Raw genomic sequence first — 21,792 nt, 5'->3', positions numbered from 1 at the left:
CTACTGATGCCAGTGTTGAGGAAATTTACACTCTTTTCCTGTACCACAGACCATAGATAAGTGAAGGGACATCAGAAGTCCTTAACATAACCCTGTCTCCTACTTGACTGGCCTAGCTTCTTCCTAATTTCTCCTTACCCTTTATTAGGGACTAAAATCAACCCCACCATTGACAACATTTTTGAGGCTAACTTCCTTACACTATTGCGGACCATCAAAGAGAAACTCAAGCAGTGGCATAAAAATATGTTTACTTGACTAGGGAAAAATGCAAATCATGCCCCAGATGCTATATCTTTCACAAACTCTTCCAATCCTTATATCAACACCCTACCTGAAAGCAATACATTTGGAATTTTATCCTACAACTCCTAAACTATAAGGAAGAATGGCTTTTCCAGATTCTCTGAGATACTATCAGGCTACACAAGGGGCCAGAGAGATGGCTTGGTGTGGAGATTTTGATCATAAATGGATTACTTTGGAACAACTCAGTTCTACCATCTCCATTATTTGTTATCTCCCTTGGGTGAAGATGATAGACACTAAAACCTTAGGAACCATCCAAAAATAGGCCCAACCCTTAAAGTGGTTCTAAAGACTGAAGGATTTTTCCCTTCAAGCATTCTATGCAAGAAGGTAAAAAAACCTTCAGTGTGCACCCCCCCCCCCCCATCCCCCCCACCCAATACTTTCCATGAGCCCAATCTCGTTCCAGTGATGTGCACGAGAGCAGAGGCTCCCCCTGGTCTGTCCCTCCTCAATAGCTAAGACACAGCAGCGGGAGCCATTTACTCACAGCCAGTTTGTTTTTTGTTTTTCTTAAAGCTGAAACTTTAGGCTCCGTTCACATCTAGGCGTTTTTGGGGAGTTTTTCTGCTCTAGGATCAGCTCTCAAAACGCCCAACAAGACAAATCCTATTCATTTCAATGGCCCCTGCTCACATCTGAGCGTTTTGACGCTGTAAGCAAAACACCCAACGCTCAAAAAAGTACATGAGCTTCTTTTACAGGCGTTTTCCATTGGTTTCTATTCAATCTAAAAACGCCTGCACAAAAAAACGCCTGTAAAAACGCCTGTAAATCGCGGTTAAAAAATCGCGGTAAATCGCGGTAAAAAAAACGCTACGCTCAGGTGTGAATGTAGCCTTAGTATTACTTTAATGTCTTCACATCAGGGACACAGGTTTCAAAACCTGATCAAACCGCCACCTTAATGACCCCTGTTGTATGCAACCCAGATTTTAACCCTGGCCTTTACAGACAATTTCTACAATTTCTAATAATAATACCTTCAGACTTATGCCTCGTACACACAATCAGATAATCGTACGATAAAAATCGCTTTGTAATTGATCGCACAATAATCTGATCGTTGGTACACAGCTTTCGACAGCCGATCACGACATTTCGTCCAACAAAATCCGAAGGGACAAACACGAAAACTTTTGTCGTACGATAGCCCAGTGAACAACAATCGTTTAATCAGTACAGTATGCGTTCGCTAAAAATCGATAGACAAAGATGACGCATGATCAGAAACATGAAAATAACCAGGAAAAAGCCTGGCTGCCATTGCTTTTGTTTTGCACTATTTGATAAGTAGCTGTGCAACCAGGAAGCTTTTCCAGAATCGTACAAAAAAAAAATCATAGGTTTTAGTAGGCATTGCTGAATTCATTACTAGTATCATACAACAAAATGCGAACGTTAAATTGTCCGATTATTTGATCGTGTGTACGAGGCATCAAAGATTTCTTATATGACACATGTCTTAAAAGTGTGCCAGAAATCCAGTTCCTGTTGAATCCATACTTGCAGACCCCAGCAGATTATCCACTCTCTCTACTACTCTTAGGTGAGGTATATCACATCAGTGACAGACGCCATTCAAATGCCTCTTTTTGAAGTTGAGCCCATAATGTTTCAGAGGCTCATTAACTTCTTATATAACCATCTGACTCCTGAAATCTTTTTGCCTAAATGGGAAAAAGATCTGGCAGCCTCTTTCTCCCTGACACAGAGAGTTGACATATTCTTTTTTTCTCATTGTTTTTCTACAACTAGTCAGGATCAAGAATCTAGCTGTAAGATTTTGACCAGGCAGTACAAAGTGCCTTGCAGAAAATATTTCCTCAGACATCTTGTATGTGTTGGCAATGCAGATGTGAACAAGGTACACTCTTCCATATCTTCTGGTCATGAAGCAAAATCAGATGCTTCTGGACAAAGGCGAGAGCAATTTTTACACAATTGACTGGACTAACCTAGGGGACAATTCGACAGCTTACCTACTTCACCATTCTTCTCTCCCTAGAGATAGCTATAAAAAATAAATAAAATCGCTAGTGATCCATCTCCTAAACACAGCCTGACCCTGCGCCACGGCACAATGGAAGCAGGAACTTCCCCCAACTGTTCCATTGTGATTCTTAAAAAAAAAAAAAATAATAATATCAAAGATTTGGAGAGCCTCACAGCCTCTTTGGAATGCAGACTACACACTCAGCTTATCCTCCTCCTCTTACCATCTTCTTGCATAAAACCTTTCCCTTTTTTCCTTTCTTCCACCCCACCTAACCTTTCCCTACTTTCCCTTCTCTATCTCTCGGTCATGCTCTGCCTCCCCAATTCCAACCCTCTTCCCCTATACATCTGATATGTTAAGTTACCTTTTTAAGTATTTAGGGGATAATTGCTAGAATTTTTTTGGACCCTCTAACCTTTTTCCACTCTCCCCATCTCTTCCCAAATTCCTCCTTGTTTCTTACTCCTAATGTGGGTAAACATATGTTTTACACCCTCCTGATTATAAAACATGTAACTGGGACTGGACTGTGGTCCTTTCCAGCCATCTGGATGTTCTGGCTGCAAGTACGTTACAACAGTTGTTTAAGACGAGTTTGTTTTCTCTATTGATTTCTGTAATATACTAAATAACATGAACACAAGCAGCAAACCAACCCTTTATGACCTTGCACACCATATATTTTAATATTAAACATTGGTTGTGCTATGAGAGTATCTCTGATCTTTTGTCCCTGAGTGATTGATTGGAGCTTAGACCACAAGGAGGAAAGTGGAGACACAGAGCTTGGAATTGTTATACTAAAGTGCAGGCAGACCCACATAGTATTTAGGTCAAAGTATCTGTGAGTGTCAGTGTGCTAAGGGGGTGGCATGGAATCACAAGACAACATGTTTTGCAGCACAGTTTATTGCATGATTAGAGTACGATTTGGAGTTCTTAGACTCATCACGATTTACCTTGGTGGATATTGGCATCTGGACTGTCACATGGACATTTAATATTTACAGTTTGGTGCATTATTATATGTAACAATTTTAAGGTTGTGTTGATTTAATTTTTTGGCACTGGAGGATAATTGATACCTAGCGCCCTTTTTTTTTTTTTACATTTGAGCAATACAATCCTGTAAGACGTTCTAGCCTTTTCCAAAATTATTTACAAGAAGTGGTTTAATTACCATCAGTTTTAGAAAGACTCTGCTCACTGTTCCTCACTGTTATGGTGGACACATACAATCTGATGAGAATCTCCCTCAAAGGGACATAAACAACAACAGCAACAAAAGTCTGACAGAGATTCTAACCCTTCCCCACTCTTTTCAAAACTAGTCAAAACAGTTTTGGTTGGGGTTACTTTCAGAGGATGGAAAATGTGTTTCAATTAAACATTTATTAAAGCCACAACAGATTTTTCTGTACCTGTTGTTGAGCTGTGCCTTGTGGTTGAGTTGTAGCCATAGTGGGTATCTGTGCATGAAATGCTGTCTGGAGAGTCTGTGAGATCTGGGCTGGCAGCTGATTCTGTGGCGAAGACTGAATAGGAACACCTGCTGCTTGGGCTTTGACCTGCACCTGGATCTGTGGCTGAATTTGACCTTCTGTGAGTTGCTGCTGTTGCTGTGCCAAATGCAGGGCAGTGGGTAGAGAAGAAATGGGAATATTGGAGGCCTGCACTCTGCCAGGCAACTGGGGAGGAGGAGTATGAAGGCTGGCAGCATTTTGCACTGGGGGTCCCTTGGAGGGATCATATTGCTGTTGGCTTTGTTTCTGTCCTGTCAGTTGTACAGTCTGAGGAGTAGGAGGCATTCCTCCTGGAAAACAAACAGGTATCGCAACAACATATTTATTTCATCAGTATGAGTTCCCACTAATGCATGTGTACCCCAACATTCCACCCAGTCACAAATGGCTCAATGCAAACCTAATTCAAATATATAATGCTCTTTACCTGTATACTTATTCAAAAGCTAGAGACAATACCTTGTGCAGTGGGCATAAGTTGTTGTAGAGGTACCCCAGATGCCACCCCTGGATGCTGGAAAACCATGCCATGTCGTGGCACATCAAGGCGTGGTCTCTTGCTTGGGTCTGTTGAGATTAAAAAGACTTCTCTTAAAATAAGCAGAAATTGTTTTATATTGTCAGTTTACATGGGATGCCAGAGCTTTGTCTATGAGTTTTAAGGATGCCTTTTCTTTTTTTAGCTTCACCACTATATTTATATGAATATGAGCTCCCTAGAGGTTAGAATTGTCTGACTGATGTAAAAAGTGCTTGCATTCTCCTGGGAGGATGATGAGAGGAGTGAGAACTGCAGAAAACAGAGAGTGACATTAGAAATGTCTCTTTGTAGTTAATATGCAATAAGAGTATGTTATTTTGTCCTTACATTTTCTATCCCTAGTTTTCTCCATAGGACTCCCTCTCTTAAGTGCACCTGTGTTTAGACTACAGATATTAAATTACTTAGATAAAAAGCAGTAGAGGAACCATTAAAACAATCCATCTCTGACCTCTGTAGCTACATGCACTGTGGAGAAATGAATCTTCAAAGTGCAAAGCAGAGGCACAAAAACTGCAGCTTACTTTCGCTGGGTGTTTAAAAAAAAGAACTTTGTATGCATTAAACATGCAAAGTTCATGGGCATTTTTGTGTGGAAGCCAAGTTAAACTACCTCACAGGCATACTATTAACTGTTAATGCTCTCAGGAAAAGTATTAACGAAGGGGTGTGTTTCTTCCCCGGCTAATTGCATTACCACCACTTCTCCTTTCCCGCTTCATGTTTTCGAGCAGTGACAAATACAGCCTTCCTTTTCCCATTTCATGCTTGCAAACATTCCATCTTCTTCCTACTTTACTGTGCAATACAAAGTGTCTGTCCCTTCACATCTCAGATTGTCCACCACTGTCTGTGAGGAGCAGTGCAGCACAGCTTATTAGTAAAAGCACACCCAGCAAACTAATAGTGTGTCTAGGTGGCAAAGACTGGGTGTGTATAGACTATGTCCACCCACTCCAGGAATTACTCATGTAATTACACCAGGGTTGCCCTTCCTTACAAGACCAGTCACCATAGGCACTGAAGGATACAGGGGTGCACTGGGCTTTACTACTGGAAATTAATAGTCTGGATTGCTGGGCACTGCTGCTGTGGAGGAAAAAAAACAGGTCTGAACTCAAGTAGGACACACACATATATATATATATATATATATATATATATATATATATATATATATATATATATATATATATATACACACATACATACATACATACATACGTACACACATATACATATACACACTATATTACCAAAACTATTGGGATCCCTGCATTTGCACACACATGAACTTTAATGACATCCCAGCGTTAGTCTGTAAGGTTCGATATTGTTGAGTTGGCCCACCCTATAACAGCTTTAAATCTTCTGGGAAGGCTGTCCAAGAGGTTTAGGAGTGTGTCTATGGGAATGTTTCACCATTCTTCCAGAAGCGCATTTGTTAGATCAGGCACTTATGTTAAAAGAGAGGGCCTGGCTCTCAGTGTCCACTCTAATTCATCCCAAAGGTGTTCTATCGGGTTAAAGTCAGGGCTCTGTGCAGGACAGTCAAGTTCCTCCCCCCAAAACTCGCTCATCCATACCTTTATGGACCTTGCTTTGTGCACTGGTCCAAATTATTTGGTGGAGGGGGGATTAAGGTGTGGGGCTGTTTTTCAGGGGTTGGGCTTGGCTTCTTAGCTCCTTAGTTCCACTGAAGGGAAATCTTAAGGCATCAGCATACAAAGACATTTTGGACAGTTTCATGATCCCAACTTTGTGGGAACAGTTTGGGGATGACCCCTTGCTGTTCCAATATGACTGCGTACCAGTGTATGAACAAGGTCCATAAAGACATGAATGCGTTGGTTTGGGTGGAGAAACTTGACTGGCCTGCACAGAGTCCTGACCTCAACCCGATAAAACACCTTTGGGATGAATTAGAGCGGAGACAGACCTTATCGTTCACGTCAGAGCCTGACCTCACAAATGCGCTTCTGGAAGAATGGTCAAACATTCACATAGACACACTCCTAAACCTTGTGGGCAGCCTTCCCAGAAGAGTTGAAGGTGTTAAAAGTGCAAAGGGTGGGCCAACTCAATATTAAACCCTACGAACTAAGACTGGGATGCCATTAAAGTTCATGTGTGTGTAAATGCAGGCGTTCCAATATTTTTGGTAATTTAGTGTATTTATATATATATATATGTGTGCGTATATATAATATATATATATATATATATATATATATATATATATATATATATATATATATATATATATATATATATATATTATATCATACATTTATTTTAGAACTCATCCCTCCCAAAGTCTGCTGAGAAACTGACATTTCAACACTCAGGACTGTGGATCTTCTTGATTCCCCTTGCTCTTACTGGTGGCTGTAGGAAATCTAGGAAATCAACAATCCCAACAGTGTTAGTTTCCCCATGGACATCGGATGGCATAGGCAATAGGAGAAGTCAGTCTTTACAGGTACACTACCGTTTAAAAGTTTGGGGTCACCCAGACAATTTCATGTTTTCCATGAATACTCACACTTTCATTCATCAAATGATTTTCAAAATGAATAGAAAATATAGTCAAGACATTGATGAGGTTAGAAAAAATGATTTTTATTTCAAATAATAGTTTTGTCCTTCAAACTTTGCTTTCATCAAATAATTCTCCATTTGCAGCAATTACAGCATTGCAGATCTTTGGCATTCTACCTGTCAATTTGTTAAGGTAATCTGAAGAAATTTCACCCCATGCTTCCTGAAGCACCTCCCACAAGTTTGTTTGGCTTGATGGGCATTTCTTTCGTACCATACGGTCAAGCTGAATAGGGTTCAATAGGGTTGAGATTTGGTGACTGCACTGGCCACTCCATTACAGACAGAATACCAGCTGACTGATCCTTCCCAAAATAGTTCTTGCATAGTTTGGAGGTGTGCTTTGGGTCATTGTTCTGTTGTAGGAGGAAATTGGCTCCAATCAAGCACAGTCCACAGGGTATGACATGGCGTTGCAAATAGGAATGATAGCCTTCCTTATTCAAAATCCCTTTTACCTTGTACAAATCTCCCACCTTACCAGCACCAAAGCAGCCCCAGACCATCACATTACCTCCACCATGCTTGACAGATGATGTCAGGCATTCCTCCAGAATCTGTTCACTTGTTCTGCATCTCACAAATGTTCTTCTGTGTGATCCAAATACCTCAAACTTAGATTTGTCCATCCATAACACTTTTTTCTAATTTTCCTCTGTCCAATGTCTATGTTCTTTTGCCCATCTTAAGCTTTTCCCTTTATTGGTCAATCTCAGATATGGCTTTTTCTTTGCCATTCTGCCCAGAAGGCCAGCATCCCTGAGTCGCCTCTTCACTGTGGATGTTGAGACTGGCGTTTTGTGGGTACCATTTAATGAAGCTGCCAGATGAGGACCAGTGAGGCGTATATTTCTCAAACTAGAGACTCTAATGTACTTGTCCTCTTGCTTAGTTGTGCACTGGGGCCTCCCACTTCTCTTTCTATGCTGGTTAGAGCCGCGCTGTTCTCTGAACAGAGTAGTACACGCCGTTGTAGGAAATCTTCAGTGTCTTGGCAATTTCTCGCATGGAATAGCTATAATTTCTCAGAACAAAAATAGACTGTCAAGTTTCAGAAGAAAGTTCTCTTTTTCTGGCTATTTTGAGAGTATAATCGAACCCACAAATGCTGATGCTCCACATACTCAACTAGCTCAAAAGAAGGCCAGTTTTATAGCTTCTCTAATCAGCACAATAGTTTTCAGGTATGCTAACATAATTGCAGAAGGGTTTTGTAATCATCAATTAGCCTTTTAACATGATTAGCTAACACAATGTACCATTAGAACACAGGGGTGATGGTTGCTGGAAATGGGCCTCAGTTCACCTATGTAGATATGCCAATAGAAATCAGCCGTTTACAGATAGAATAGTCATTTACCACATTTACAATGTCTAGACTGTATTTCTGATTCATTTAATGTTATCTTAATTGAAAATACAGTTCTTTAAAAAATAAGGACATTTCTAAGTGACCCCAAACTTTTGAACGGTAGTGTATGTCTTGACTGTGAATGTTTAGTATAGAAGCAGGGTCATGTTTAATGCCCATAGTCTGGACAAAAGTGCACTGAAAAGCATCCAACTACCCCTCCATCTAATCTTTTAGACTATTAACACCTATAAGGAAGGTTGCACTCAAACAATAACAAAATGTATGAACATGTGTGGTAGTGTCCATTCTTCCCTGTCCACTTCAAAGAGGATTTTCAGTTTGACAAAAAATTTTAGAGGAGGGGATGGCCTCCCCGACTCGGCTCTATATTGCATGGCAGTCCATATGAACAGGGTTGTCGACTGGTGTAGACATTCCACCCATAAATTATGGGTATCCCTGGAACAAGAATCTGTGTCGGTCTCTTTAGCCGGCCTTCCATGGACTGGGGTTTCTTACTCCTGATTTTTATCTCCACACCTTTTGGTTAAACCTACATTGCTGGAACTTCGCAGGTACTACAGAATAGCTGAAATGTCCAGCTTCCTATTATGCCTATTATCAGCAACCTGGACTTTGTGCCAGGTTTCTCTGGTGAAGCTTTTTTGAGTCTGATTAGAGCTTCTACCTTTCTTGGTCCCTCTGAGTAGATCATGTCATCTGTCTTATATACCACCCTCAATTCCTGTGCTTTAGGCAAATGGAAGATTTTTCAATGTTCTCACTTTATCCAGTAACTCCCAGACCATGTTTGTTTCTAAAAACAACCTACTTTGTTTGAAGACCTCTGCCTGGGTGATGAGACTTTACGGAAAACTCTATCCTGTTCTTACAGTATTCTACTTGCAGTTGCATCTCAACACGACCCCCCATATTTGAATAAATGGAAAAGAGATCTAACATTACGTTTTCGGAGGATCAAAAGAATTGCATACTTTTTTTTGCTCACAAGTCTTCCCCTGTGCAGCAAATATCAGATCACATTGAAAAATCTTGACCCGATGGTACAAGACACCATCGGTACTAGCGTCAATATTCCCAGGGCATAGCCCAATATGCTGGAGATGTGGTACCCAGAGTGGCACACTTCTTCACCGATTCTGGAATTGTGCGAAACTGGCCTCATTCTGGCAAGAAGTCCTGCAGATCGTCTACAATCTTACAGACATTTCCCTTTCTGATAATTTGGTGGCAGTGCTTCTAAATTTGACCATTGGGGTCCAGTAAGAGATATCATTAATCCCTGCTGAAACATCTTTTGAATGCGAGGAGGGTATTCATTCCCAGCATGAGGAAACAGCAATCTCCACCTATGGTATCTCAGTGGTTTGTCAGTATGAATGATATTCAACAGATAGAATAGCTGACAGCTGCCATTAGAGACAGGACAGAGGAACATAACACACTGGCTATACTGGGACATGTTCTGATTCTCGGAAGAATATTTGACATATGCTTAATAAGAGCTCTTCCTGGGATCTTGACACCTTGCGCCCTCGACTCCGCCTAGGCTCTCCTTCCACCCTCCTCCTTTACTCCTTTCCACCTTTACCCCTTCTTCCTACTTACTTCCTAGACACCTAGGGTGTCATCCTTTTTTCTTTATTACACAGAAAAAGTTTATTGGTATGCGTTGATCATTAGGTGATGTTACTATGAGCATGGGGCTAAGAGCCATATATCATGTAATACCCACTTCTTGCTCCCCTCTTTTTAGTGATTTAGTAACTGCTAGTTAGTGTTTTTCCTTTTTTTTTTTTCCCGGTATGTTTATGACAACTAAATTTCTATATTGGTCTTCCACCACACTACAGGTTATGCCACAGGATTTACTTGTTGTCGAGGTTACTGCCCACAGTTTATGGACACTTTTTATTGCTGTACTGGAAGCCTGATTGTTATTTAGTTGATATCCATTGATTCTCAGATATAGTTGTATTGATGTCTATTGATGGATTCCACTGATTATGGCATGTCTTGTCATACTGTCATGTTCTACTGCATACCTTAAAGAATTTAAAAAAAAATTGCCGGCGGGTTTATACATCTACATATATTAAAAGGATGATTTCTACCTCTAAAAACCCCCCTTACAAGAAATAATAGATCCTCTTCTGCCATTGTGTCCATTTCTGGGCAGACTGAAGCCTGTCCACTGAAATATAACAATGCCCACATAGCATATATTTTAGGCTATGGCAGATTTACCAGGATTTACCAGGAGATACAAGTGAACTCTACAAATGCAGCCAGTCACTCTGATTACTTACAAGATAGCCCAGTCCGGTTCTTATGAGGTATGATATGGCACTAATCCAATTACAATACATCAAAGATTATTTTATAATATGAGAGTGACTTTGGTAAAGGTGATCTACAAGAGTTTTGCGGACAGGATACATCAGTGCATAAAAAACACTGAAAAGATCCTACATCACTACCAGTTTTTGATGGTTTATACGCTGGGTCAACTAGTTATGATAATTTGAATTATCAAAAGTTTTTCAGTTGTTTAAATAGAGTTATTGTCATGTAAACTCTCTGCAGATTGCATTAGACATACCTGCTTGTGTGAGGGCTTGTTGTCTTTTAAAAGCTTCAATATCGATTGCATTTGCTGCTCCTACAGCTCCACTCCCTGTTAGAGTTTGCTATTTGCAATAAAACAAAAAAACAGAAAATAAATTAAAATATCATACTAGCTTTAGAAATACATAATTCAAAATAAAAAATGTCCAAAGTCTGTTAACGTGCTCTATGTGAGACATTCATCACTGCGTGAACAATACAGGCCTGTGCATGTACACACGTCACGCCAGACTTTTTTCAACACACGATAATGCATCTGCATTTCAGATGCGTATTTAGATGCATTTTAGATGTGCTTAGAAGGTTGCCACAGTACTGACCTGAATTGGAAAATTCCATTTAAAAGAACAAACCTAACTAATTTTGTATTCATCAAAAAAGCCAGTTAAAGGGAGTCATAGACTTGTGTACACAAAGAAGAAAAAAAAAACTCAGCCAATCATAATTTTGGGCAGTCCCCATAAGAAGCTCTACCTCCCAGTACAACGCTGTGATATTACGACATTAAAAACCTAAGGGAATATGTTTACCGCCTTTCGGCATAAAGAAGAACTGGTATTTCCAGGCTTCAAATTGACTCTACTTCAATATCCCATTGAGACTTTCTACTTACCATTGAAACTTAAAATACTAAACCCAGTAGTAAAAATCATTTGAATAAAGCAGAGAATTCTTGAGTGCTGATACTGACCACATTACAAGAGAACTGCCTGACCAGTACAAAATAAATTATGGAATATAGCCAATTCTACCATTTAAAAAAATCATAAACATAATAAAATTACAAATCCATGCCAACCATCTACTAATCAATTAAACAAAGACTTAATAAGGTAAGTAGGCTTACGGTTAACCAAATGTATATTAACAGTTCCATTATTTATGAATCTTACAATAAACCTTTGTTTCCTATTAAAAAAAAAATAATAATAAAACCACAATTCCAGAAAAGTTAGGGCGCTGTGTAGAATCTACATGGATACAATAATCTGCAAATCTCATAAACCCATATTTTATTTACAACAGAAAACATGAAACATTTATACTGAGAAAATGTACCAATTTTAGGAAAAAATAAGGTCATTTTGAAATTGATGGCATTGAAGTATGCCTTCCCTGATCTTCCCCTGACGAGCGTGGGTCGACTAACTGCTGTCTCGGACAACCCAGTGTTCCTAACCCTCTTCTGTCCTCTTCACTTTTCCCTTTTGGGGTTTTTCAGCTCTCTTTAGATGCCTATTGGTGTCCAGGACTATCCACTAAGCAGTTGTTGACATTAAGGTCCCTACCACCTTGGCAATTATGGGGTTCTCCCTGAAATACATATGTTTTGTTTAAGTTAGATATGCCGGTTTGAGAAGGAGACCCTCCCTCCTTCCCCTATGCTGTGTAGGTACACTTATGTTCTCTATGTCGCCAGTTGTAGCCCCTGTGCAGGCAGACTAGGTGCGTTTGTATTACTGTATATATTTGATATACCTATAATAAAATGTATTGAACAAGAAATTAATGGCATCAACACAACACAAAAACATTGGGGCAGGGCAACAAAAAGCTGGCAGGGTAAGTGGTACTAACAAGGAAGACCATTTTGCAACTAATTAAGTTAACTGGCAACAGGTCAGGAACAATATAAGGTAGAACCCCAAAAGTGATTTGAGGTTTACTATAGCGCTTGCTGGGGTGAATCCAGGAAAGAAAAATAATAGATATCCTCCCCCACGTCCATTTATTTTATTTTATATTTTTTTTCACACTTTAATATCCTCATATTAGAACATCCATAGGCGCGAGGGATATACATACCAATTTGGAGTATATCTACTTTTTTTAGGTCAGTAACATGACTGGGTATAAAAAGGAATCTTAGAGAATCCGAGTGTCCCTGAAGTAAAGATGGGCAGAAGTTCACCAATATGTGAAAGGCTGTGTCTAAAAACTTTCAAACAATTTCAAAAATCAACATTAAAAAGCAAAGACTTTAAATATATTATCATTTATAGTACATATATCATCAAAAGATTCCAAGAATCTAAAGAAATCCCTGACATTGCCAGGGTTCTGTGATGGACATCACTGCATGGGCTCAGGAATACGGTACTTTCAAAAATCACTGTCTGTGAACACAGTTCACTGTGCTTTCCAAAAACACAAGTTATATCTCTATCATTCAAAGTCATGTCTGAACATGATCCAGAAATGCCACTGTCCTCCCTGGGCCAAGCTGATGTAAAATGGTCCATTGAAAAGTGGAAAGCCGTTCTGTAGTCACCTGAACCCGAATATGACATTATTTTTAGCAACCAGGGGCACCGTATCCTCCAAACTAAAGGGGAGAGTGAGGTTCTGGCTTATCATCAGTGCTCAGTTCAAAACTCTGCATCTCTGATGGTATAGGAGTGTATTAGTGTGTATGAAATAGGCAGATTGCACACCTGGAAAAGCACCATCAATGCTAAAATATTTATCCAGGTTTTAGAGCTACATATGGGACAGACACATTTTGCTGTAAGAATACTACATTCTTGTATTTTATTAATAAGGAGGATTTTACACTATATGGCGCCTTCTGTTTTTGTTTATGGTCTTGGGCAAGGAGAGACTATAGAAGATATACCCCAAATTGGCAAGAAAGATTGTGTATGGTTAACTCTGTATTGACTGGAGAGGATTTGGGTTGTTTTTAATGAGAATAAAGCCTTGTTGATTGTAAATCTGGTGAGTAGGAAGGGTGAGAGGTGAAGGACACTGGGTGCGGAGGAGGAGTTATGAAAACAATATTTCTTAGATGCACTATTGCACATTTAGACTCCGTTCACACTGGGGCGACCTGTCAGGCGACCTGGTTGCCTGACAGGTCGCCGTAGGTCGCCTGCCATAGAGTAGCTGTGGACCCGTTCTAATAGGAGCGACACAAGTCGCTCCGACTCAGAAAAAGGGTCCGGAGCTTCTTTGGGGCAACCTGGAGCGACCTGCATTGACTTCAATGATATGAAGTCTGTGCCGGCCGCTCCGAGGTCGCGGTGCGCAGGTCGCCCCGGCAAGTATCGTTGCCCCAGTGTGAACGGGGTCTTAATGTATATTGGACACTGGATGTAATGCACAATTTTTGCATGGAACACTTTATAGATTTATGTCATGGACTTTGCACATAATGGATTTATTTGCATAGGCCTTTTTTTATATATGTTTTTAAGTTTTGGAACATTGTGCTTTTTTTGCATATTGAATGTATTATTTCCATTTGTTATGTTTTTTTTCACATGTTTATGGATTGACTAAGTGTATATTTATTGCCAAAGCCCTTTCTGTATGTATTTTGACCTCAGTTTAAAAAACCTGCATCTCTGAGGGTATGGGGGTGCATTGGAGCACGTAGAATGGGAAGCTTGCACATCTGTAAGGCACCATCAATGTTGAAAGATATATCTAGGTTTCAGAGTAGCATATGCTCCCATCTAGATGACGTCTTTTTAGGGAAGGCCTTGCATATCTCAGCAAGACAATGTTAAACTGCACACTGCATCTATGAGAACAGCATGGCTTCGTAGTAGAAGAGTCTGGATGCTTAAATGATCTGCCTGCAGTCCAGACCTTTCACCAATTAGAAATATTCGGCACATCTTGAAATAAAAAATATGACAAAGAGGACCCAGGATTGTTAAGCAGTTAGAATCATATCAGGCAAGAATTGGACAACATTCCTGTCCCAAAATTCCAGCAACCTGTCTCCTCAGTTCCCATGCCGTAGTTTTACAGCGGCAGGACGGCTCTGTCCCGCGAAACAACGTACTTGTACGTCGCTTTGCGGAACTCAGGGGCGTGCACCCATTGGCCACAGGGGGAGCCAATCAGCGGGTCCAGCAGCCGCTATTGCTGCTGGGCACCCACGATCACTCCCCTTGGAGACAGAACGACGGTCTGCCGTTATAAACACGGCAGAAAGCTGTTCTGCTAGTTATGAACACAGGGATCCTGTGTTCCTCTTATTTAGGAACACAGGTCTCTGTGTTCATGCAAGCCAATCCCCCAACAGTTAGAAACCACCTCCTAGGGACACATTTAACCCTTTGATCGCCCCTGGTGTTAACCCCTTCCCTGCCAGTGTCATTAGTAAAGTAACAGTGCATATATTTGGCACTGATTATTGTAGTAATGTCACTGATCCCCCCAAAAGTGTCAAAAATGTCAGTTAAGGGTTCCGATTTGTCCGACGCAATTTCGAAGTCCCGCTAAAAATCACTGATCGCCGCCATTACTTGTAAAAAAAATAATAAAAATTAAATAAAAATGACATAAATCTTTCCCGTAGTTTGTAGATGCGATAACTTTTGTGCAAACCAATCAATATACACTGATTGGGATATTTGTTTACCAGAAATATGTAGCAGAATACAAATTGGGCTAAAATGATGAAAATGTTTTGATTTCAAAAATTTTTTTATTGGGAATGTTAGAAAACAGAAAGTCAAAAATATTGTATTTTTTTTTTTTTTTAGAATTATCACACTTTTTTGATTATAACGCAAAAAAATAAAAATCGTACAGGTGATCAAATACCACCAAAATAAATCTCTATTTGTGGGGGAAAAGGATATCAACTTTATTTAGGTACAGTGTTGCACGACCGTGCAATTTTCAGTTAAAGTAACGCAATGCCGTATCGCAAAAAATGGTCTGGTCATTAAGGGGGTAAATCCTTCCAGTCCAGAATTGGTTAAAGAGTGTTTTTAAAACAAGAGGGAATACTACTCTGTGGTAAACATGGCCATGTCCCAACTTTTTGAAACGTGTTGGTGCCAACACTTTCAAATTACCTTTTTTTTTTTTCTTAAATTGGTCCATTTTCTCAGTTTGAACATTATATGTTTTCTATTTTCTATTTTGAATACAATATGGGTTTATGAGATTTGCAAATCATTGCATTCTGTTTCTTGTTGAGATTTTACACAATGTCCCAACTTTTTTGGAATTGGGGTTGTACGTGAATTTTCATTTTTGCAAAAAGTTAAAAGGAATAAAAAGTCTCCATGTCTGGTAAACAAATAAAATTACTCCAAATGCAGACCCCCGCCCATTCAATAACTTCCTAGTTATCTAGGTATACGATTGCACACCACTCGGCTATGTTCAGCAGGGGATTTGTAAGCAGATCTTCTGCTGGTTCAGAGTTGAAAAGGATGGATTTCAGTTTTGTGACATCTGTGCCATTCAGTTTAGTCGCATTTTGATGCAAAACAATGGCAGACCCCTGTTGATTCTATGGCTACTGGATGTAAACATATGTGTGCTTATTTACATCAAGCTACCCCTGATACATCAAGTTTAGGTCTGGAAAAATGCATAAGTCCTTTCTGGTATTTATGGACCTGCACAGAGCTTCTGATCAGATCCGCCTAAAAAAACTGAATGGCAGACCAGTTAAGAAAGCCCATGTGTACATTCCATTCAAGAAATTCATTAGATCACTCAAAGAACCACATAAATAATAATATACAACTATTACCCTTAATTATATGATCAAATGCCAAAATAATATCATCAATGTAAAGTAAAGCCCGAGTATAAAAAGGCAAATGAGAATAGCTGAAATAACAGATATTTTTTTTAGACTATGGAATGTACAACATAATACAAAAAAGTATAGGTCTCTTAACAAGGCACTGGGGAAAATCTAACATGTAACCTTTTGCGCTCAGGTGTGGTGCTTAAAAATGGAAAGAACTCTCCTCATAGCTATTTCTGTAGATATAGCGCAAAGCTATCTTGCTGCCCTCTAAGGACTGTGGATATCCTTAGGCAAACTACAAAACAACACAAGAGGGCATTACCATAACTCAATTTTATTAGAGAAATAAAGAACAATGACAGAGCCTGAGGGCTCTAAAGAAGAGCGCCAGCCATTCCCGGACCCTATGAGGTCTTCCCATGCCATTAGCACAGTATGGTAGATTTGGAGGCGGTCTCATCAGTTTGTCTAGATATGCCTGTGCATGACATCACTTATTATTTATTTCTCTAATAAAACTGAGTTATAGTAATGCACTAGGTCTGTGTGCCCTCTCCTTTGTTGTTTTGATACTTTGGAAAATCTGCCACACACATGGTTATTGTGTGCGTATTTCAAACATTCCCATTTGAAGTCTATGGGACCAATCTGCCTAAAACTGGGGTCGGCGACCTGGCAAAGTGGCCAGTAGATTGCGAATAGATCCCTGCCTTGCCAAGCAAGTGATTTCCCCTAGAGGTGCCGAACAAGGCAGGCATGCGGTAAGCCAATCCTAGGCTGCAGAGGCAGCCCCCACACTGCAGCCGAACGTATGCAAAGGAGCGACCTGAACCATATCTTTCTGACCCTTCCTACACCAGGCCCTCCTGACCTCCCCCCTGCACTGTACCCTCCTGATCCCCCTGTCCTCTGCCTTGCTAACCCCTCACTTGCTTACCCATTCTCTGCTTTACTGATCCATATACACTGCTTTTTATACTGATGACCTCTGTACACTTCTTTTCATCCTATTGACCTCTGTGCACTTCCCTACATACTACTGACCTCTGTACACTTCCCTAAATACCACTGACCTCTGTACACCGCCGTACATCTTACTGACCTTTGTACTCTGCCCTATATCCTACTGACCTCTGTACACTGCCCTACATATTATGGACCTCTGAGTCTGTAAACTTACCTACATCCTTACTGACCTCTGTACTCTGCCCTATATCATACTGACCTCTATATACTGCCCTACATCCTACTGACCTCTTTACACTGCCCTACATCCTACTGAACTCTTTACGCTGTGCTACTTACTACTAACCTCTGTACTCTTCCCTACATACTGACCTCTATACACTTCCCTACATACTACTGACCTCTGTATGCTGCCCTACCTACTACTGACCTCTGTACACTTCCCTACATACTACTGACCTCTGTACGCTACCCTACATACAACTGACCTCTGTACGCTACCCTACATACAACTGACCTCTGTACGCTACCCTACATACTACTAACCTCTGTACGCTACCCTACATACTACTGACCTCTGTACGCTGTCCTACCTATTGCTGACCTCTGTACGCTGCCCTACCTACTGCTGACCTCTGTACGCTGCCCTACCTACTACTGACATCTGTACACTTCCCTACCAAAGCCCATAATCGGAGGGCCGATATGCTTTTTTCCCCAACATATCGGTATAGCCGATATTACCGATATTGTACGCAGCTGGGCCTATTACACACGTTCTGCCTTTTTAGGCCGCCTCCCTCACCTCGGACAACGTCCACGGACTGGCAGCAAGCCAAGCAGCCATCCAGCCACCCACCCAGGCACCCACAGCAGCCACCAGCCAGTCACCCACAGACCCTGACCTCAGCCATCCAGCCACCCACCCAGGCACCCACAGCAGCCGCCAGCCAGTCACCCACAGACCCTGGCCTCAGCCATCCACAGACCCGGTGCCAGACGCCAGCCACCGACCCACAACAGGGTGCCAGCAGCCAGCCAGCCACCCACCCCACAACAGGGTGCCAGCAAGCCAGCCACCCACAACAGGGTGCCAGCCAGCCACCCAACCCACAACAGGGTGCCAGCCAGCAGCCACAGCAGGGTGCCAGCCAGCCAGCAGCCACAGCAGGGTGCCAGCCAGCTACCCACCACACAACAGGATGCCAGCAAGCCACCCATCCCACAACCGGGTGCAAGCAAGCCAGCCACCCACAACAGGGTGACACCAAGCCAGCCACTCACAACAGGGTGCCAGCCAGCCAGCAGTCACAGCAGGGTGCCAGCCAGCCAGCAGCCACAGCAGGGTGCCAGACAGCCACCCACCCCACAACAGGGTGCCAGCAAGCCAGTCACCCACAACAGGGTGCCAGCAAGCCAGCCACCCACAACAGGGTGCCCGCCAGGCAGCAGCCACAGCAGGGTGCCCGCCAGCCAGCAGCCACAACAGGGTTCCCGCCAGCCACCCAACCCACAACAGGGTGTCAGCATCCAACCAGCCACCCACCCCACAACAGGGTTCCAGCAAGCCAGCCACCCACAGCAGGGTGCCAGCAAACCAGCTACCCACAACAGGATGCCAGCCAGCAGCCACAGCAGGGTGCCAGATAGCCACCCACCCCACAACAGGGTGCCAGCAAGCCACCCACCCCACAACAGGGTGCCAGCAAGCCAGCCACCCACAACAGGGTGCCCGCCAGGCAGCAGCCACAGCAGGGTGCCCGCCAGCCAGGAGCCACAGCAGGGTGCCCGCCAGCCACCCACCCCACAACAGGGTGTCAGCAGCCAGCCAGCCACCCACCCCACAACAGGGTTCCAGCAAGCCAGCCACCCACAACAGGGTGCCAGCAAACCAGCTACCCACAACAGGGTGCCAGCCAGCCAGCAGCCACAGCAGGGTGCCAGATAGCCACCCACCCCACAACAGGGTGCCAGCAAGCCACCCACCCCACAACAGGGTGCCAGCAAGCCAACCACCCACAACCGGGTGACACCAAGCCAGCCACCCACAACAAGGTGCCAGCCAGCCAGCCACGCACAACAGGGTGCCAGCAAGCCAGACACCCACCCATCCCACAACAGGGTTCCAGCAAACCAGCAGCCACCCACAACAGGGTGCCAGCAAGCCAGCCACCCACAACAGGGTGCCAGCAAGCCAACAACCCCCAAAGGGTGCCAGACACCCACCCACCCCACAACAGGGTTCCAGCAAGCCAGCCACCCACAACAGGATTCCAGCAAACCAGCCACCCAAAACAGGGTGACACCAAGCCAGACACCCACAACAGGGTGACACCAAGCCAGCCACCCACCCACAACAGGGTGCCAGAAAGCCAGACACCCACCCCACAACAGGGTTCCAGCAAGGCAGCCACCCACAAAAGGGTTCCAGCCAGCCAGCCAACCACCCACAACAGGGTGCCGGTAAGCCAGCCACCCACAAAAGGGTTCCAGCAAGCCAGCCATCCACAACAGGGTGACACCAAGCCAGCTACCCACAACAGGGTGCCAGCAAGCCAGCCACCCAAAACAGGGTGACACCAAGCTAGCCACCCACAACTGGTTGCCAGCCAGCCAGCAGCCACAGCAGGGTGCCAGCCAGACACCCACCTCACAACAGGGTGCCAGCAAGCCAGTCACCCACAACAGGGTGCCAGAAAGCCAGCCACCCACAACAGGGTGCCAGCCAGCAGCCACAGCAGGGTGCCAACCAGCCACCCACCCCACAACAGGGTGCCAGCAGCCAGCCAGTCACCCACCCACCCCACAACAGGGTTCCAGATAGCCACCCACCCCACAACAGGGTTCCAGCAAGCCAGCCACCCACAACAGGGTGACACCAAGCCAGCCACCCACAACAGGGTGCCAGCAAACCAGCCATCCACAACAGGGTGACACCAAGCCAGCCACCCACAACAGGGTGCCAGCCAGCAGCCACAGCAGGGTGCCAACCAGCCACCCACCCACCCCACAACAGGGTGCCAGCAGCCAGCCAGTCACCCACCCACCCCACAACAGGGTTCCAGCAAGCCAGCCACCCACAACAGGGTGACACCAAGCCACCCACCCCACAACAGGGTGCCAGCAGCCAGCCACCCACAACAGGGTGACAGCCAGCCAGCAAGCCAGCCACCCACAGCAGGGTGCTATCAGCCAGCCAGCCAGAAGATTTTTTAACCTTATATTGTCTTTCAAATTGCAATGGAGATGGATGCAGACAGAAGAAGTAAAAGTATAATCTGAGACTATTTCTCGTCTCAACGATCTCCAGGAAAATCAGCATTGTGCAACACATGCACAAACAATGTAAGCATAGGATCATTAACTGCAAAAAACAAAAATACGTCAGATCTTTGGGCCCATCTAAGAGTTCATCATGTTGAATTATATCATGCAGCACAGAAACAAAATAAATCACAATCACAATGTGAAATACCTCCTCCACTATCCAAGCTAACAATAAGAGATATATTTAAGGAAAAAAAACAGGTGGATAAATTCAAATGGAAGATCCCAACTGCTGGGCAGAGTAATCACAGAGATGATGGTCACTGATAACCAGCTATTTACAATGGTGTCTGACTCTGGATTTAAGCGGTTTATGTCCATAGTTGAGCCAAGGTGCACAGTGAAGAGTGAGAAGTATTATCGAACCGAAATGCTGGGAAAGATTCACCAAAAGGTCGTTGAGAAAGTAAAGACTATGTTGCAACCAGAGAATGCTAGCAATTCACTCTCATTCACGACTGACTGCTGGTCAGGACAAACAGAGTCACTAATGAGTCTTACATGCCACTTCATTGACAGCGGATGGACAAAAATGCAATTGGTGTTGAATACAAAAGTGATGCAAGGATCCCACATTTAATACAGTAGAGAAATGTTTCTAGGCATGCTTGAAGACTTTGGAATCAACAAAGACAGAGTGATGCTTGTGCTCCTTTGATACAGCGGAGCAAATATGCAGAAAGGAATGAGGCTTGCTGATGTGTCTCAGTTGCATGGCACACAACATCCTCCAACTTCTAAATGATGGTCTGTCAAGCCAAATAACTTTGATTGATATATGTTTTGAGAAGCATGAAGAAATTAAAAATGTTGTGCTGGCAAGGCTTTTGGATCCTCGATACAAGAACCATGCTTTATCTTCTGATGATGTATTGGCTAAGGCAAAACAATGGCTGACAGAAGATATTCAACAGGAGGTGGAGAAGGTTCCTGCCGAAAAGTCAAGTCCAGAACAGCATTTTTATAATCTGAAAGAGCAGCAGGATGCTGCAAAAACAGAAAAATGTCCAAAAA

At 42.9% G+C, this 21,792-nt stretch overlaps 1 protein-coding gene across 7 annotated transcripts in view; it reads right to left on the bottom strand.

Moving 5' to 3' along the window:
* LOC309562087 (E1A-binding protein p400-like) overlaps positions 1 to 21,792 on the bottom strand; it is a 512,144-nt gene that overhangs the window by 408,096 nt on the left and 82,256 nt on the right. For all 7 annotated transcript variants that reach the window (XM_082266206.1, XM_082266208.1, XM_082266207.1 and 4 more), the window contains 3 exons: positions 10,951 to 11,038; positions 4,291 to 4,398; positions 3,730 to 4,121 (listed from right to left, as the gene is read on the bottom strand). In XM_082266206.1, coding sequence (XP_082122332.1) covers positions 3,730 to 4,121; positions 4,291 to 4,398; positions 10,951 to 11,038 — 588 coding nt within the window. The remainder of the gene's footprint in view (positions 1 to 3,729; positions 4,122 to 4,290; positions 4,399 to 10,950; positions 11,039 to 21,792) is intronic.

Source organism: Pelophylax lessonae (genome assembly GCF_965119305.1).
Source record: "Pelophylax lessonae genome assembly, chromosome: 1".
In the NCBI taxonomy this organism is placed as follows: domain Eukaryota; kingdom Metazoa; phylum Chordata; class Amphibia; order Anura; family Ranidae; genus Pelophylax; species Pelophylax lessonae.
Note: the sequence above shows the minus strand (reverse complement) of the source record. Positions and strands in the feature narration are given on the sequence as shown.